The sequence below is a fragment of the Anthonomus grandis genome, chromosome 22 (assembly GCF_022605725.1).
Source record: "Anthonomus grandis grandis chromosome 22, icAntGran1.3, whole genome shotgun sequence".
Taxonomy (NCBI): domain Eukaryota; kingdom Metazoa; phylum Arthropoda; class Insecta; order Coleoptera; family Curculionidae; genus Anthonomus; species Anthonomus grandis.
This window is the reverse complement of record NC_065567.1, coordinates 45628959-45645596: the sequence shown is the minus strand read 5'-3', so window position 1 is coordinate 45645596 and position 16638 is coordinate 45628959. Positions and strand designations below refer to the sequence as shown.

Sequence of the window (16638 nt, the reverse complement as noted above, 5' to 3'; positions counted from 1 at the left end):
TCCAAACATTGGCTTTTCCTAAACCAAATTGGCGAAATTTTCACATTGGTATTATTATTTTCTAAAATATCGTCGCATTTCGGCATCCTAAAATAATTATTTTCATCTATAAATAAATAGTAAAAGCAATGTTGCATACTTACTCTTTTCCTTTTTTGGCTTCCTACTTTTTCGTTTAGAATAATAAACTTTTCACTTTTCCGTGAAAGGCGTGGCCAGATTAAGGCGGGAAATCAAATTTTATTTAATCTGACAATGTTATCATTTAATCGTAATATCTAAAGCAAACACTCATTAAGAAAAGGGTCCTTTTTGATTAGGTGTTAATAAAACTGTAAATCAGCTTTATTTTACATATCTAAATGAGTTTACTGCAATTATCTACGACAGTGTCATGTGTCAGTGTGTTTTCAAAGAGTTGAAAATGAAAACAACATCTGTCCCTGAATTAAGTTTTTATTAATATTATAGTTCCAAGATATGTTGTTAGTATTATAAGAGATCAACAAATATATACTATGTAAGGGATATATGTTTATACTAAACAGTTGTTTTTATTTTCAAACATATGTCACTTACATAGTATATATTTCTTAGTCTCTTATAATACTAACAACATATCTTGGAACTGTAATATTAATAAAAACTTAATTCAAGGACAGATGTTTACATAAAAAGAAACTCATAAAAAAACACAAGTTGTAAGCAAAACGTTAATTCTGATCCATTCAGAGTGCTCAGGTCTCTTAGTCTCTATACCTATGTCTCGTCTCAGTGAGTACAGGAAGTGGTATGATACGAACGTGGCATGAAATAAAATAGGCAGTGCAAACCTTATAAATCAATTTACTAAATGATTTATGTGAAAAAAGGCGAAATAAATGTTTAAATAAATATGTATTGTAGTGTAAAGCCAGCAGTATCAGCATTATTAAAATTTGTGGAGAGAACTGATCAGAAGAAATTCTATAGCTCAAAGTCTTAATAAAATTTACATTGCATATCGCTCTCCATGTTTTTCTTGCAATGGGAACTAAAGGAAATTAAAAAAATCTTTTATTACTATGTTTCTCAGAACCATTTAAAATATACATACTCTTACATCAAGAAAATTTTCAGGAAAATTTTAAATCAATTTTTAAATGTTGAAGAGAAAATGAGAGGCCAGAAATTTTGTAGTATGTATTTATAATAATCAAGTTAAAAATTAAATACTTGAAAAGTGAAACTTCTTCATTGAAATCAAATGAATTTAATTTTATTAAAGACTAAAGATTGACAATACAAAACCATAATCGTAGTAAATAAAATCAGATTTTCTTACCAGAAACCTGGAATTGCTTGCTGCAAATCAATTAAAACATTACTCCTAATATTGAAAGAGAACTTTTTAGCAAAAAAGTCATGAATTTAAAATAATCCTTAAAACAAATAAACTTAACCCAAGCTTGCATTCATTGAAATAAAAAACAAACTCAAATGGTATGACAATGACAAATTATGTTCTATCAGTCAATGTCAACAACTGTCTGTCAGCTCCCTGTCAATTTTGCCAAGCAAGATGGCCGACATACGATTCCGATGTTCACCATACAAGCTTCATACATGTGGTTATTACCAAATGATACTAAACTTATCGGCGGTTCAAAAAATTGTAAGAAAAATGCCTGAATTTTGTATTTCCAGTCTCAATGTTTATTATTAATTTTTTTGGAATGATTTTTCGATATGCTACTAAAATCGATGTAGCTAAAGACGTATGGAAGGATTTTTTTATTTATCTTTTTTTTAAATAAAAAATCAAAATTTTAGAAATTAAACAAATTAGCACCTATCAACTCTTTAAAAAAATATCATATTTCATTAGTGACAACCGCATTAAAAATATTGTAAAATAAAAAAGTTATCCAGGAAACAGGAATTTATGGGTGAATAATTCCCTTAACTGCAATAAGCTTTGCCGTGATTTTTTAAGTAATTTTAGGTTTTTAAAATATCAGGTTGTAAAAAAATATGGTTTTTTCAAAATGCAATTAATATAATTTTTTTTTTAGATATTCGAAAATCACTATTTTTTTACGCACAACGGCATTTCTAAACGATCAGTAAATCCAAATATGGAAAAAAGAGTAAAGTTAGCTGCCGACACCCGAGTTCAATGGGCATCTCAGCAAAAAGCGAAAAGGCGTGTTAAGAGGGATCTACAACTAGAAGATTCTGATCCTTGGTGGGAAAACATGTGGTATCTGGTTAGTATACATTAAAATTGATTAATACGATATAAGAACGAGGGTTGTCCGAAAATCAAGACCTCCACTGCTTTTAGTAGTATCATTATTTTATAGTAAAACGAATTACAGTTTATGAAAGTTTGGCTTTTCAACGTAGTCCCCGTCATGACCAATGTCATACCCCTCTTCCGCCCGTCTGCGCAGGAAGGAATCGACGCTGCTTTCAGTTCTATGTCGCTTGATACTTTAATTCCTGCAAGTTTTAAGTTGGGGAACAAATAGTTCTCACTGGAGGCCAAATCAGTAATGTCAATTATTTCCGATCCGAATTTGGTAACGACATCCATTGTGGTGCGGGCGACGTGAAGGCGGTCGTTGTCATGATGCAAACGAATTCCTTATATCAGCGTAGCTTTGTTAGTATCTCTCAGTACCTTGCGTGGATTGTTGTACCTCTTGTCAGGTAGTCACCCAAGAGAACGCCTTTTCCGTCCCAGAATACCGAAGCCATCACCTTACCCACTGGCGGCATCATCTGTTTGAACTTCTTGGCACTTGAACAACTGGAATGCCGCCATTGTTTTGATTGTCGTTCACAATCCTTAACTGGCGATTGATTTCAATGAGGGTTGACCTTTTGGGCGACAGATATCTAATCACAGATAGCAATTTATGGTCGTGGGCGCGTCTTGATGAGCGTTGCAGATACGTTACGAAGAACCACCGCGATATTGTCAGATATGAGCTTGCTCCATCGCGACGGAAACATGGGGAAGATAATTTACGGACTACCCTCTTAGTATATGATTGTTAGTTAATACTTATTTAATTGAAATAATAGTGTATTTATGTCAAAAAGGAATTCTTGTTATCACTTAACGTTTTACCCAAATTAAGTGTAGACATTTTCTGGTACCAAGTGGTGTGATATTTACATAAAATTCCCTACACTTCACTTTTTTCCTCATCTTTCAAAGGGGCCACGTTGCTTCGCCTAAATATTTTTGCACAAGTTACTTTATTTTTAAATTGTATAGCTATTTTCTATAACAATATCTGCTTATACATATGGGGAAATATTTCTGGTTGTGCAAACTTAACCCAAATAACAGTCCTTGAGAAACTCTATAGATATACAATAAGTTTTCAAGTTATGATAATAATGCAAACGCCACAGCAACTTTTGGTAATTATTATATGTATTCTGCGGGTCTAATATATCTTTTTAAATTTTACCTTAGTTATTCAATTTTACAATAAAAAAAATTATACAGGGTGTATCATGTAGCAATAGCCAAAACCAACTTTCATAGTTGAAATGAAACCCCTTGTATATTAATACATTTTTAGATTCAAGAAAAAAATTGAAAAAGTTTGATCTATCACATGCATACCATACTTTGATTAAAGTGTACTAAAATAAATAGTTTTTATTAATAAATAGTAAAAACGGAAAAGCGCTTGTTTGTACCTTTATTGTTCAAGGATCTTAATTTGATTATTTGAAAAAAAATTATTATTTGCAAAGCTACAATTAAAATTAACTAAGTAATGTGTTATTAATTTATTAACTCCTCAAAATAAATACCATTTATTTCTTGACAAAGTTCTAATCGATTGTAGAATATCCTTTGTAAGCTTCCTAAAACCTGTGATGAAATTTATTTATTTATTTATTTCTCTTCCAAGGAGCAATTGCTCAATTTACGACAATATAAAACATTTTACAAGAGAAGAAAAACCTAACCTACACTACACATTGCACAAAAATCATAATAATACCTGATAAAAACCTTAAAAATAGATAGGATACAATTTGACTTAAATACTTTCACATCACAGAATAAATTTACAGGATATTGGCTTTCAACAGTCTTAAAAATTCTATTCTAGTAGTAAAACAATCCAACTGATCCGAGTACTGGTTAGCAAGTTTGCCTGCCCTGGTAACAAAGGAATTATTTCCATAATTGGTTCGGTGGGATGGAATATGGAATGAGGGTGTCTGACGGGTCTGCCTATAAGGAACATGTAGAATACATTTTATCGAGTATTGTCTGACAAGTCACGATGTTTACGACGGGTTTGGAGAGTATGGATATTAAGTGCAAACTCAAACTCGTGGTAGATATTAGGAAGTGGAATATTCCTTTTGAACGCAATGTATCTTAAAAATTTGTGCTGAACCTATTCAATCATCTGAATGTGATTCTCCTAATGAAGTGACCAAATATATGAACCATACTGTAGGTGAGGACGAACAAGTGCACAGTAAAGGAGCTTAATAGAAGCAATGTCCTGGAAATCTCTTAATAAAATCCAGCATTTGCATAGCCTTTAAAAACAACTGTATTTATTGCGACATGAAGAGAAAAATTTAACTGGGAGTCCAAAGTTATACCAAGGTCTTTTACACTAGATAACACTCCCAGAGTGCCATTAATAGTATAAATATGATTAAGTACCTGCCTGTACCTCGAGAGAAAAGTATACAATGATTTACTAGTATTCAAGACCCCATTATTAGCGGTGCACCAACCAGCAAGCCTATTCAAGTCAAGCTGAAGTTTGAGGCAAACATCCAAATTTGAGACTCTACGGTAAACCTTAAGGTCATCCGCAAATTTCAGATAATAGCTATTCATGAAACAACTTCCAATATCATTGATTAAGATTTTAAAAAGCAACGGCTCCAGGTGGGATCCTTGAGGAACACCAGTAGGAGTCTGTACTTCATTTGATTTAAAATTGCACAGTTGAACAATCTGCCTACGGTTAGATAATTAGCTTATCAGCCGGTAAGGCCGTACTTGCTTAGTTTGCTAAACAAAATTCCATGATTGACGCGGTCAAAACCTTTACTGAAGTCCGTATACATTGCATGTGCATCTACAAAAGTGAGAACATTCAGCTCAGTAGACCTCCCTGACATAAAACCAAATTGTCAGCCATTAATTACAACACCAAGATGACGCACCAAAAAACCATAAAAAATCCTCTTAAAAAGCTTTGGGATAGAACTAAGAATACCTATTGGTCTATAATTCTTGACCTGAGTGATATCAGCAGACTTTAAGATGGGCGTCAGAAAGTTTGATTTCCAAAAGGCAGGGAAAATACCTGTCTTTAGGGATAACTTGATTTACAGATACTGAACCGTTCCAATTAGGTGGTGCATTGCTATACACTTCAGAAAAATACTTAGAGAACAGATTGACTATATCAATACCAGAAGAACATTTAACGTTTTCGTAAAATATCTCTTGAGGGACTGCACTGTTGCCTTTTTTATTATTTACAAATTTCCAAAAATTTCGCAGATTATTCTTATAATATTGCTCTGTAAGAAACACATATTCATCATAGCAGTGTTTTTTAAAAATTTTACATCTTGACCGTAGAACCGAAAAAGCACGGTAATCGGCATCCAATTATGAGTTCAAAAATCTCTTGTGTGCCCTCTTCTTTGCAACTATTAACTCTTTCAACTCTGATAAAAACAATATGGAATTTTTTTAGCGGAATATTTCTTTAAAAGAACAAAGCAGTCAATACAATAGTATAAATACATCATTTCATAGAATACGTTTAACATGTCATTCAAAGCTAAATTCGTTAACAGTGTATCCGAGTCAAACTGCGATAGGAAATCCAAAATGTCGAATCCCAGTCGACCGAATGAAAGTCCATATAGGAACCACAGCCAGTCAGTTTATTGAATTTCTGTTAAGACCACACTCCACACAACAGTACACTGGAGGGTGATGGCTATCTGTTGGAAGCAATGCAAAATGGAAACAACTACATATAAGGTGCATGAAAGGTGCCAATACCAAGTCCAGAATTGAGCCAGTATCGTTTGAAATATTCTTGACCTGAAATAAATTATATAGGGCACAAAGGCCAGACACTGTATGGATAGACTCGACTTCACCAGGTGATGCTGAGCCCAGAGAAACAGCAGTTGATCCGAGCTTCTCATCCAACCAACTGAATTGAGGTAGATTAAAATCGTCCACAAAAATAGCATACTTGTTAGAGTGACTTCTGGGCGGAAAATATGAAGTAGCCACCAATAGTTGATGGCTTCCTGAGCCTACACAAACAAACAGTGCCTCAATTTCCTTACTTGATGACAAAATCCGACTGGTTACACTCTTATGCACTGCAATCAGCAGTCCCCCGCCACGAGAACATTCACTAGTAAAAGCCGATCTATCCTTTCGGTATACAGTATAATCGTATAATTGGAGTTCATTATCAAAGTACTCACTCACTAGTTAACCAGGTCTCATTTAAGACAATTATGTGATATTGAGAGTTGTAGGACATATTCTGGTGCAACAGGTCAAGCTTGGTTCGTAAACCTCTCACGTTTCGGTAATAGACCATCAATTGGAACTGAGGAAGCGGCACATTCAGTTTTCAAGGTTTTTTGGAAACAATTTTAGGAATCCCTGCAAAATACTTAATAAGTAGATCCTTTTCACCTTTTCTTTGTCTCTCCTTCAAGTTGTCCTTAAACTCATTTAGATCCTTTCTCTGTTGAAGTGTAAGAATTAATTGAATTTCTTACCTAATTCTATTACTGCTCATTGTTAATCTTCGTACTGTCTTTTGAGATAGCCCTAACACAAAAATCTAATGGGGTTAGGTCAGGCGACTTTCCTGGATACTCAATTGCTTCCATGTGGATTTGCTTCAGAGTAGTAACGCAATTTTGTCGGTCAAAAAAAAATTAAATAAAAAATATTTAATAATAATTTAGAATTCTTAAACACTTTAAATCAGTAACCTGTCTATTTAAGATAAAAGTGGCTTCGCCTGAAAACAGGAACTGGACTAAAAATATTGGTCGTTATTCATCGTCTTGAAAAATCCTACTCGTCGATCAGGATCATCCTCTTGCACCTTCTGGAGTGATTTCATTTTAAAGGCTCTTTTATCTACTGACTTTCGCATTTTCAAAACAGTTTTGTTACATAAATTATGCTCCTATTTTAGCTAGCTATTTTACGTGCGGTGTTATTAGTGTTTCCTGGTACTTAAGTAGAATATCAGGTTGTGTATCCTCGCTCTCTTTGATCAGAAATATTCCTAACATTTCCATTCATGAGTTGTCTTTTAATTTTACTTATAGTAGTTTGTATTAATAGAGGTAAATCAGGATGCCTTGCCTGAAATAACGTGGCAATTACGTTTTGTGATCGGATCCGACCTTCGCACATCATTAATATTTTGATTTTGATTGCTTTTGTTAGATAGTAGATTTTAGTAAAAAGAAATGTGTTTGTAAAAAGAATTGAGTATAAATGCGCAGAGAGATCAACAAACAAATAGACCGACATACTCAACTTTTCTATTGAAAACAGTTGTCAATATAGGTGCCACTAATTTGATTATGTGATCCTTAAACAATAAAGGTATAAAACAAGCTTTTCTGTTTTTACTATTTATTAAGTAGAAAGTGATATTCCTACAGTTAAACAATGTATGGCATGATATGTTTTTTTGAACACATCTCTGTTTAATTTTTTATCAAATTTATTTTAAATCAAGTCCTCACTCTTTTTAAAATATAAATATATAAAATATAATTCCCACTTATTATCTGGAATTTTTTACTTATAATATTTTATTAATAGGCGTTTATTCCCTTGTAAGTTTTGACTGTTTTTTCGGTGTGGCTTTTAATGGCAGGTGAACCGTAAAAATTACAGTTCTGAGATTCATAAGAATTCATATTCAGAAGGTCAAAATAAGATAAATTAAAGCTCTAAAGTTTTTTTTGTAAATATTTGGAATAATTACGTTCTTTGTATTTCTAACTCACGTTGCAGGTATTTCATCATTGTTTGTTAATAACTATTTTAATTGACTGGTAGTTTTGACAAGCATGGTTTCATCAGTTTGATTGATTCTGAGCATTTCAATTTGAAAAGAGCAAAGTTTCCATTACGTAGTGCCTCACACATTCACCCATAGGGATTATGCTGACATGATATTCGTGTATGGTTTCTGTAATGGTAGCGCATTACGTGCTGTTGATGAATACCGACGTCGTTTTCCAAATCGAAGAATTCCTAATCGAAAAGTTTTTGAAAAGACGGTTTTTGCGAATGCTCAGGAAACAGGAATGTTTCCAAGCGTAAGAATTAATTCTGAACGAGAGGCGAGACTAAATGTAAAAAATGTTCTGGATATGGCTAAAGAGATCCCGAGTGTTAGTACGAGGCGGATTACAAAAGAATTTCGATTAGCATCACATGTGGACATTTGGAAGACCTTAGAAGAAACGGTTTTAAGCTTTTCCATATTCAACCGGTTCAATATCTTCAAGAGGCTCAAGGGTTCAATTTTGCGAATGGATCCAACAAAATCGATGCCTATATAAATGCATTTTATTTAGCGATAAAGCTCATTTTACCCGCAATGGAATTAATAACCGACATAATAAACATCGGTGGTCAGATGAAAATCCTCATGCCACGTTTGAACGAAACTTCAACATCGATTCAGTGTTAACGTGTGGTGTGGAATGCTAAACAACCAGTTATTTGGTTCTTTTGTATGAGATGACCGTCTTACTGGAGAAGGATATTTACGCTTTTTGGAAGACCATTTAATACACATGTTCCGCTAATTGTTCGACACCAAATGTATTTTCAACACGATGGAGCCCCGCCTCATTTTAGTCGTCGACTGCCTAAGTTCTTAGACAATCATTTTTCTGATCGTTAGATTGGCAGAGGGGGACCTTAAGTTTGGCCACCGAGGTCACCAGCCTTAAACCTACTAGATTATTGCCTCTGGGGATGGAATCAAATTTTTGAATGCTTCAAATATTATTAAAAACAATCTCTAAGCAATTAAACGTGCAACACGAGCGCTTAACAAACGTGCTGCAGCTTGCCTTGAAGTTGGTGGGGGTATTTTAAATTAGTAAAACTTTGTTTTTTTACTAGTATTTTGTGTTGCTTTTAAAATAAAAAATCTTACAAAAAAACTTCAGAACCGATTATTTCAGGAACGGTTGAGAATCGGATGAAGATATATGGGTTAATTTATCTTATTTTGACCTTCTGAACATGTTGTACCCTGTATACATACGTTGTCTGGAATAACATAAGATCCTCTAACGGTATCTGAAACTGTTGTGAGATATAGGTGGTTAAATGAAACAAAAATTGCGTCTGTGTCCAAAATTAATTCGTTCCTAATATATATTGCTTAGTTTGATCTCATAAGCAATATACAGGATGAAAACAAAACACGTATTTTAATTTTATAAAAAAATATAATTTTTAGATTATTTAATAGAATAGCATAACGTATACAATCTTGGCTTAGAAGTAAGATATTGTGGCAAAGCTTGGCCTAAGAAATTTAAATTAAAAGAAATAAAACTTCTTAAGAACACACAAATTCATTTTAAACAGAAAACCATGGGAGCCTGCCTTTCGAATACCGAATAGTTTATTTACAATTTACCTGGTCCCAAACTCACATCAGAATTGACGTCAGTTGTTTTAGAGGTGAAAATTGGTTAGTATTTTTAATTTGATTCCGCTCACCTCAATTTACATTTAGAGGTTCATTATTATTGGCTTTCCTCAACACCTCTTTAGATTGGCTTTCATCTTGGTAAGCTAGTGGTTGCTGGTTTTACGGATGGTAACTATTTATAATTTATTAAATTTAAAGATCGAATATCAAAATAGGCGATGTGAGTCGAATACATGTACGAATCTGTGTGCCAAATTTTAGACAAATCTGGTGTGAGGTTTTTCAATTTTGTTTTTTTTTATGCTTTTATCCATTTGTCAGTGTATGTTCTTGCTCTCTTCGGCATTGTCATAAATTCCTGCATTTTATACGTACAAACAGTTTTGGTACATTCAAACAGATGGCGTCACATACAAATACTATAAAAAATGAGGTTAGCTTTGATTTGTTTTGTTTATGTTGGTGTTCATCCAATTTTGTATACAATTGTTTAAATTTTAATTTACAAACCAAAATTTCAATATCATTGTCACGCTAGTGAAAAAATATATTTGAATATACCTTATTGTGAATTTTTATGCTTGTTGTTGTATAGTTGGACAGTTTTTCAACAAGATGGGGCACCGCCTTACTTTAGCAGAAATGTTAGAGAATATTTAACGATGTTCTCCCGAAGATGCTAACATCTTTAGCGAAACACGTGTCGAGATTAAAAATAGAGAGTTTTGGTTAGTGGTAAAACTGTTTCGTAATTTCAACCTCTATCTCTTAAGGTTTCTGATAGGTTCTTACTCCTAGGACCATCTAGCCTAACGTGAAATTGTAAATTCTATTTTTTAGAACAGAGGAAGCGGCTTAGATATGAATGTGATACCAGCTTGGATGGATGGTATTACCGGAAAAGGAGCTGTCGTTACTATACTTGATGATGGTTTAGAGAAGGACCATCCAGATTTGGTTAAAAACTACGTAAGTTTTTTTAATTACATAAGGGTGATTTGGTATGAGTGTATTTAGAATTAAAAAATATAATAATCTCTTAATAATACCAGAATTCAAATTATATATTTTTATACTGTTTATTTAACGGCTAAAATATGAAACAAATTTAATAACGTACAAGTTTGTGATAAAAATAAAAAATGCAGATAGAGAGAAAAACTTATTACTAATGTAAATATTTTAAGTTCTGCTCTGAACTTAAAAATTTAAAAATGTTCCGATACACAAATGCATTATGTTTTACATACATTTTATGGCTGTATAATTAAATGCGTAGTGGTGAACCTATTTTACATACTAATAGGCTTTTTTATATTACTTTTAGGCTTATGTATATCGTAAATGTTCCTTTTCTCTGAGAAAGAGATTTATTTATGAAGTTAATTTCCACTTTTATTGTATTTTTTTTGTACAAAGACCTAAAACCCTTTTTGCCGGTGGGAGCCAATCCCAAATATGTCGGTATTTCAAAATTGTTAATTATTAGTAGTACTTTGGAACATTTATTGCAAATAACCCTTTTTTCATATGCTACAAAAAAAATAAATAGATTAAAATTTGAAAACAAAATAAAACTTACTCTGCAGAACCTCTATTTCATTGCCTATTTCGTTGCTTTGATGGTCTAGTAAAAAATTTTCGTTTAATTCTGGGCTTTCTATGTCTTCATTAGTTTCTAAGTGTATAATTGGATCTATAGGCCATTCTTTAAGTAAGTTTCCATTTTTTCCATTTCTTTTAATAAGTTTTCAGTATCTTCCTCTGAATGTATCTTAGTAACTTTATCGTATCAATACCAGTGGAAGCTAATCCATGGTTTGCTGGAGTTCCAAACATTGCCTTATAAGGACTTTACCAATGCCTACGTGTTCGTGTTATTATTATTATTATTATTAATATTATTATTATTGTGATTTTCAGCCAAAATGGCTCGTATTCCCTCAGAGGGGAACATTCACTCATCCCAGATACTTAAGTATCAAAGGGAATGAGCTCTGTGGGGGCCCTTACCAGGTTATCGGGCCCGTGGTACCAAAGGCTTTAGTATGAATCCCGTAGTCGACATTATAATTGGTATCGTTCTAACAGTATTCATTGCCTCTGTAGCCGTACTTCTCTAGGTCGCGGTACTTTGAAATTTTCTCTCCGTGCTTTTCAACTAAATTGTTAGTATTGGGAATAGCCACTTTTACACACGGTAAAAGATGTTATCTTATGTTGCTTATCCACTAAAACTAAGTCAGGTCTGTTACTACTAACAGTTTGATCAGTTAAAATAGTATGATCCCATTAAAAACTAAAGTTTGCATTTTTCAGAATCCTTTCTGGAACATACTTATAATAAGGACGCTTTTCATTCTGCAGAAGTTTTAGTTTTAGAGCAAGTTCTTGAGGTATAATTTTTGCTACCGCATCGTGTCTCTCTTTGTATTCCGTGGGCGCAAATATTTGGGAACCTCCGTTACGTGCTGTATTGTCTCAGATGTTTGGCATCCATATCTACATTGGTCATCTTCAATAGCTGGATCTTTTGCTATGAACCTTAAATAATTACGCGTTGGAGCAACTTGATTTTGGAAGGCTAAGAGTGAATCCTCTGTTTCGGGAAACATTTGTCCTGAGATCAGCCAGTAGTTTGACGCACATTTGTTAACATGTTTTTGCATGAGCTCGTTAATATGTCTTCTGTGCAGAGGTTTCTGCTTCCAGTTCTGTATTTTGTCATTTGTTGTTTGATGGTGTATTACATTTTCTTAACTTTTCAGTTTAAGTGGGGTAAACTCGTCTATTTTGCAAGAAGCTGCATAGAAAAATGAATCCACAGACTTTCTAGAAAAATAATTTTTTAAATTAATAATTTGTTGGCCCAATTGCTTTTCTAGATCGATAAATTCTCTTCCTCCCTCGCATCGTGCTGGCGTGGCTCTCTCAACTTATTATATGTTTATTACTTATTATTATTATTATTGTTATCATTACTTATTATTGTTATTATTGAATTATGAATTTTAAACCATTGGGCCAATCCTGAGTATTGTTTTCATCCGTCCAGGCGCCTAACATTCCCTTAATGTCTCTGTTTCAACAGAACATTGACTTTGACTATGTTTGGGTTTTCAATGAACTACTTTAACTTCAGGCCACATTGTGTGTAACTCCTCTAGAACTGAGTTGACAAATTCTCTGCCATTATCCGAGTGCAAAAATTTAGGTGCCCCAAATGTTGTATAAATCTCCAACAAATTAAAAGCGACTTCTTCAGCCCTTTTTGTTTACTCAGGGCCTACAGCAAAACAAATTTTGTGAGATGGTCTTGATATACCATAATAAATCGATAGTCATTATAACAGTGTAGTTGCCTATCAATTAAGTCCACTTCAGCTCGTGAATTTTGTATGCAGAATGGGTCTAGTAACTAATCCTTTATGAGGATTGGAACTCTTTTTCTTTGACACTGAGCACAAAGCGGCAAGTAAGTCATTATGCACTCTTTCGTAATGTTGCAGTACTGTTTACTTATCCCAGCAGCCATTCTATTTCTTCCTCCATGTCCAATAGCTATATGAGAGCTATGAAGTATGTCAAATAGCTCTTCATTTAACGTATAATACAAAAAAATGGACTTTGAAGATTCCGCAACCGGTTTAATTAATCTTCTTTTCCTTTTATTGAAATAATATCATATTTCCGTATGAGTCTATAATGTTTTATTATTTTCTTACTCCAGGCTCTCGAAAGCACAACTTTTGCATCTTGAACACTACTTATTTGATCGTCATAGTCATTAGTATTAAAATATGAGTTATTGTCATTTTGCGTTGACTCAATAAGGGAGTTTATCTTTTCATTAAATTTAGCGCGCGTTTCATTAACATCCATGATTGCAATTTTAAGTACTTACAATTAAGTGATATTACAATTCTACACTAAACACGGACACACACTAAACTACAACTACTAGATACTAAACACACCTATACCGTGACAAAACTAACATCTTAAGCGGCCAGACACCCGACACATTCAAAAAGTTGAAATTAAAAAGTAAACACACGCATCACGCGGGCCCGCTCTTCCGTAGGTGTTAACGATAATGCCCGGACAAATACGAAAAAATATTATTTCATTCACTGTTTATCAATATTGCCCATGTTACTTGGATGCTTACGTAATTGCCCGGCCATTATCGTTAGTATCCGATGCAGTCGGACATATACATACGATAATAATCGGTCGATATCGTTAATGACCGGATTATCCTCATTGTCCGTAACATATACGTAACAACCAAAATTCTTAATACTTTGTGGAATAACCTTTATTTTTAATCAGTGCTTGCAATCTGGATGGCATAGATTCCACTAGAGATTGGCAATAGCTATTTGGGATATAGGACCAAACTCTTTTACATTCACCCACAATTCTTCTATGTTTGAGGGGTTTCGACCTTGAAGATCCCGTTGTACTCGGTCCCAGAGGTTCTCGATAAGATTCAGGTCGGAAGGTGGCCACTACAAAACATCCACGACAATATCTTTAAGCCAGTTTTGATGTTGGATGAATGTTTTGGTCATTATCATGCATAAACTTATAATAGTTAACTGGAAGAAATTCGTCAGCATATGGCTCCATTATATTTTCTAGGATCCTATTGTATAAAAAATTATCCATTATTCCATCTATTTTATAAATATGCTCAACTCCCCGCCATGATATTGCTTCCTAAACCATGAAAGACCCACCGCCATGCTTAACAGTCTTTATAGTGTAACGTGGATCAAGAGCGCGGTTAAGAGGACGTCTTACATAACATTTTCCATCGGTCCCAAAAAAAATTATTTTGTTTTCGTCGCTCCAAAGTACGTTTTTCCAAAAATTTATATGTTTGTATAATTTGCAAATTTTAACCCTTTCTGAATATTTCGTTTTAACCGCAATGGTTTTCTCTTAGCAATACATCCTCGAAGGTTGGCCTCATTTAATCTTCGCCTAACAGTTTTCACTGACAGTTGTATGTCATAACGATCCAAGATTTCCCTTCTTATTTGAGATGCGTTGAAAAAACATTTTCACTATGAGTTTATCAAAATGTTGGGAAGTTTTTGTCTTTCTAGGGGCTCTTTTCTTATTTTCTGTGCTCTGTGAGGATTTATATAGCTTAAAAGCATTGTATACTAGCTTTTTAGAACATTTTAGATTTTGGGTAATTTTGGAATTTATGAGTGGAAACTTACAACATCATTTTTGAGCTGCACGATATATGCTCTTCTTTCAGGTCCACAATGCTTTTTTCTACCCACTTAACAGGATACAGAAAAACAGCAAAATATAAAAAAATACATATAAATGAAAAAAAAAAACTTACTTTTAACAAAAGGAAACGGCAATAATTTATTACAACTAAAAGTATGCTATTTATTTGCCAATTCACAGATGAGTGATACCTTAGTACTAAAGTCAAATACCAACACAATTCGATAAGAATTTGTTTTTTATTTTTTGTATTAAATAAACATAAACAAATCATCGGAATGTTTACATATTTTAAGTTAGTGGAAATATAAAAGAAATTCAATGTGTGCTAATTATATGACCGCGACTGTATATATTAATCGATTTGTTACACTCTGCTAAAATATAAAAGTTCATTATAAATATATTGCATATAAGATTGTCTACTAATTTAGTCTAATATATGAAAGATTACTTCTCATTTTTATGAGTCATTATTAGTGATAAGAGTAGCCATTTTTAAATTGTGTTAAGAACATGTTTAGAATATTCTATAGATCATATCTGATAAAACTTCAGCTGAAAAAGTTATTTAACAATTTTATAATTATATAAAATAAACTAGAATAATTTTTAACGTTTTATAACCAATTACATACTTCTATATCTAATATTGTGATATTTTCTTCTGTGAGGTCTATTTTTGCTCGCTATCTTAACGCAAGAAAGCAATGTTTATTCCAATTTTTTTTAAATTCTTTTTCTTACTTATCTGTTTGGTTAAATTTATACCTCCATGATCTTTTTTAGCTTATCAATATAGTCAACCCGTTGCCGAAAGTTTGCATATTCCAAACCTACGTCGGGGAGGAATATGAAGGGCAGGAAGAATAATTGGTTGTAGTAGGTCTAGATATTTTTGGGGAGTCAGACCTATATAAAGTGATTTCCCAAAAAAAACCCATTCAAACTTTTAGCTTTCCAAGATACTGTGTACGATATTCAAAGCTCTTATACTCATTTTCTTACGACCAATAAAAAACAATGGCAGGATTATGTTTGCCGGAGGGAGTAAGGGAAACTCGATTAATTTGTAAAGATAATTTTTTTTAAGTTTATCGTTATTAGCTTTCTCTCTTACGATTTTACAAAATTCCATGCGTCGCCATTCATCATCAAGAATTACTCCTGAGTTTTGGAATATTTAAAACATTTAAAGCCATGTTTTTTTACCAAATTTTAGTAATTCCTACCCTGTTTTTATGTTTGGTCCAATTCCAAGGCAATATAAACCATTTCACCAACATTTAAAATGGTTTTTGCACAATGAGTGAGTTTTACATACGTCAACAGAGGATTCCAAGCACCTAATCTGAAAACTCATGTAACTAATTTATATACATATAATAAAAAAGTAATCAAAGGCAAACCATAACCAAGCCACCGACCCACCGCCAGTTAATCATTGCCAGATATCACTATCTTTCTCCCACTTATTGCGTAAAATTGTTAATAATTATAAACGTCAAAGCATGGCGAATTTTGCCGCCTCAATAAAGACCAATCGATAAAAGACGCAAATATTCGTAAAACTCAAGTCGGAAGTTTTCGTATATCGTCAATACCATTTCCCGATAATATCGACCCATTTTAAGTCTCAATTTTT

General features: G+C 33.1%; 1 protein-coding gene across 2 annotated transcripts in view; it reads left to right on the top strand.

Moving 5' to 3' along the window:
• The window catches only part of LOC126749097 (furin-like protease 1), a 152309-nt gene that overhangs the window by 83693 nt on the left and 51978 nt on the right, over nucleotides 1-16638 (top strand). For both annotated transcript variants that reach the window (XM_050458729.1, XM_050458730.1), the window contains exons 3-4: nucleotides 2055-2249; nucleotides 10578-10706. In XM_050458729.1, the coding sequence (XP_050314686.1) occupies nucleotides 2055-2249; nucleotides 10578-10706 (324 nt within the window). The remainder of the gene's footprint in view (nucleotides 1-2054; nucleotides 2250-10577; nucleotides 10707-16638) is intronic.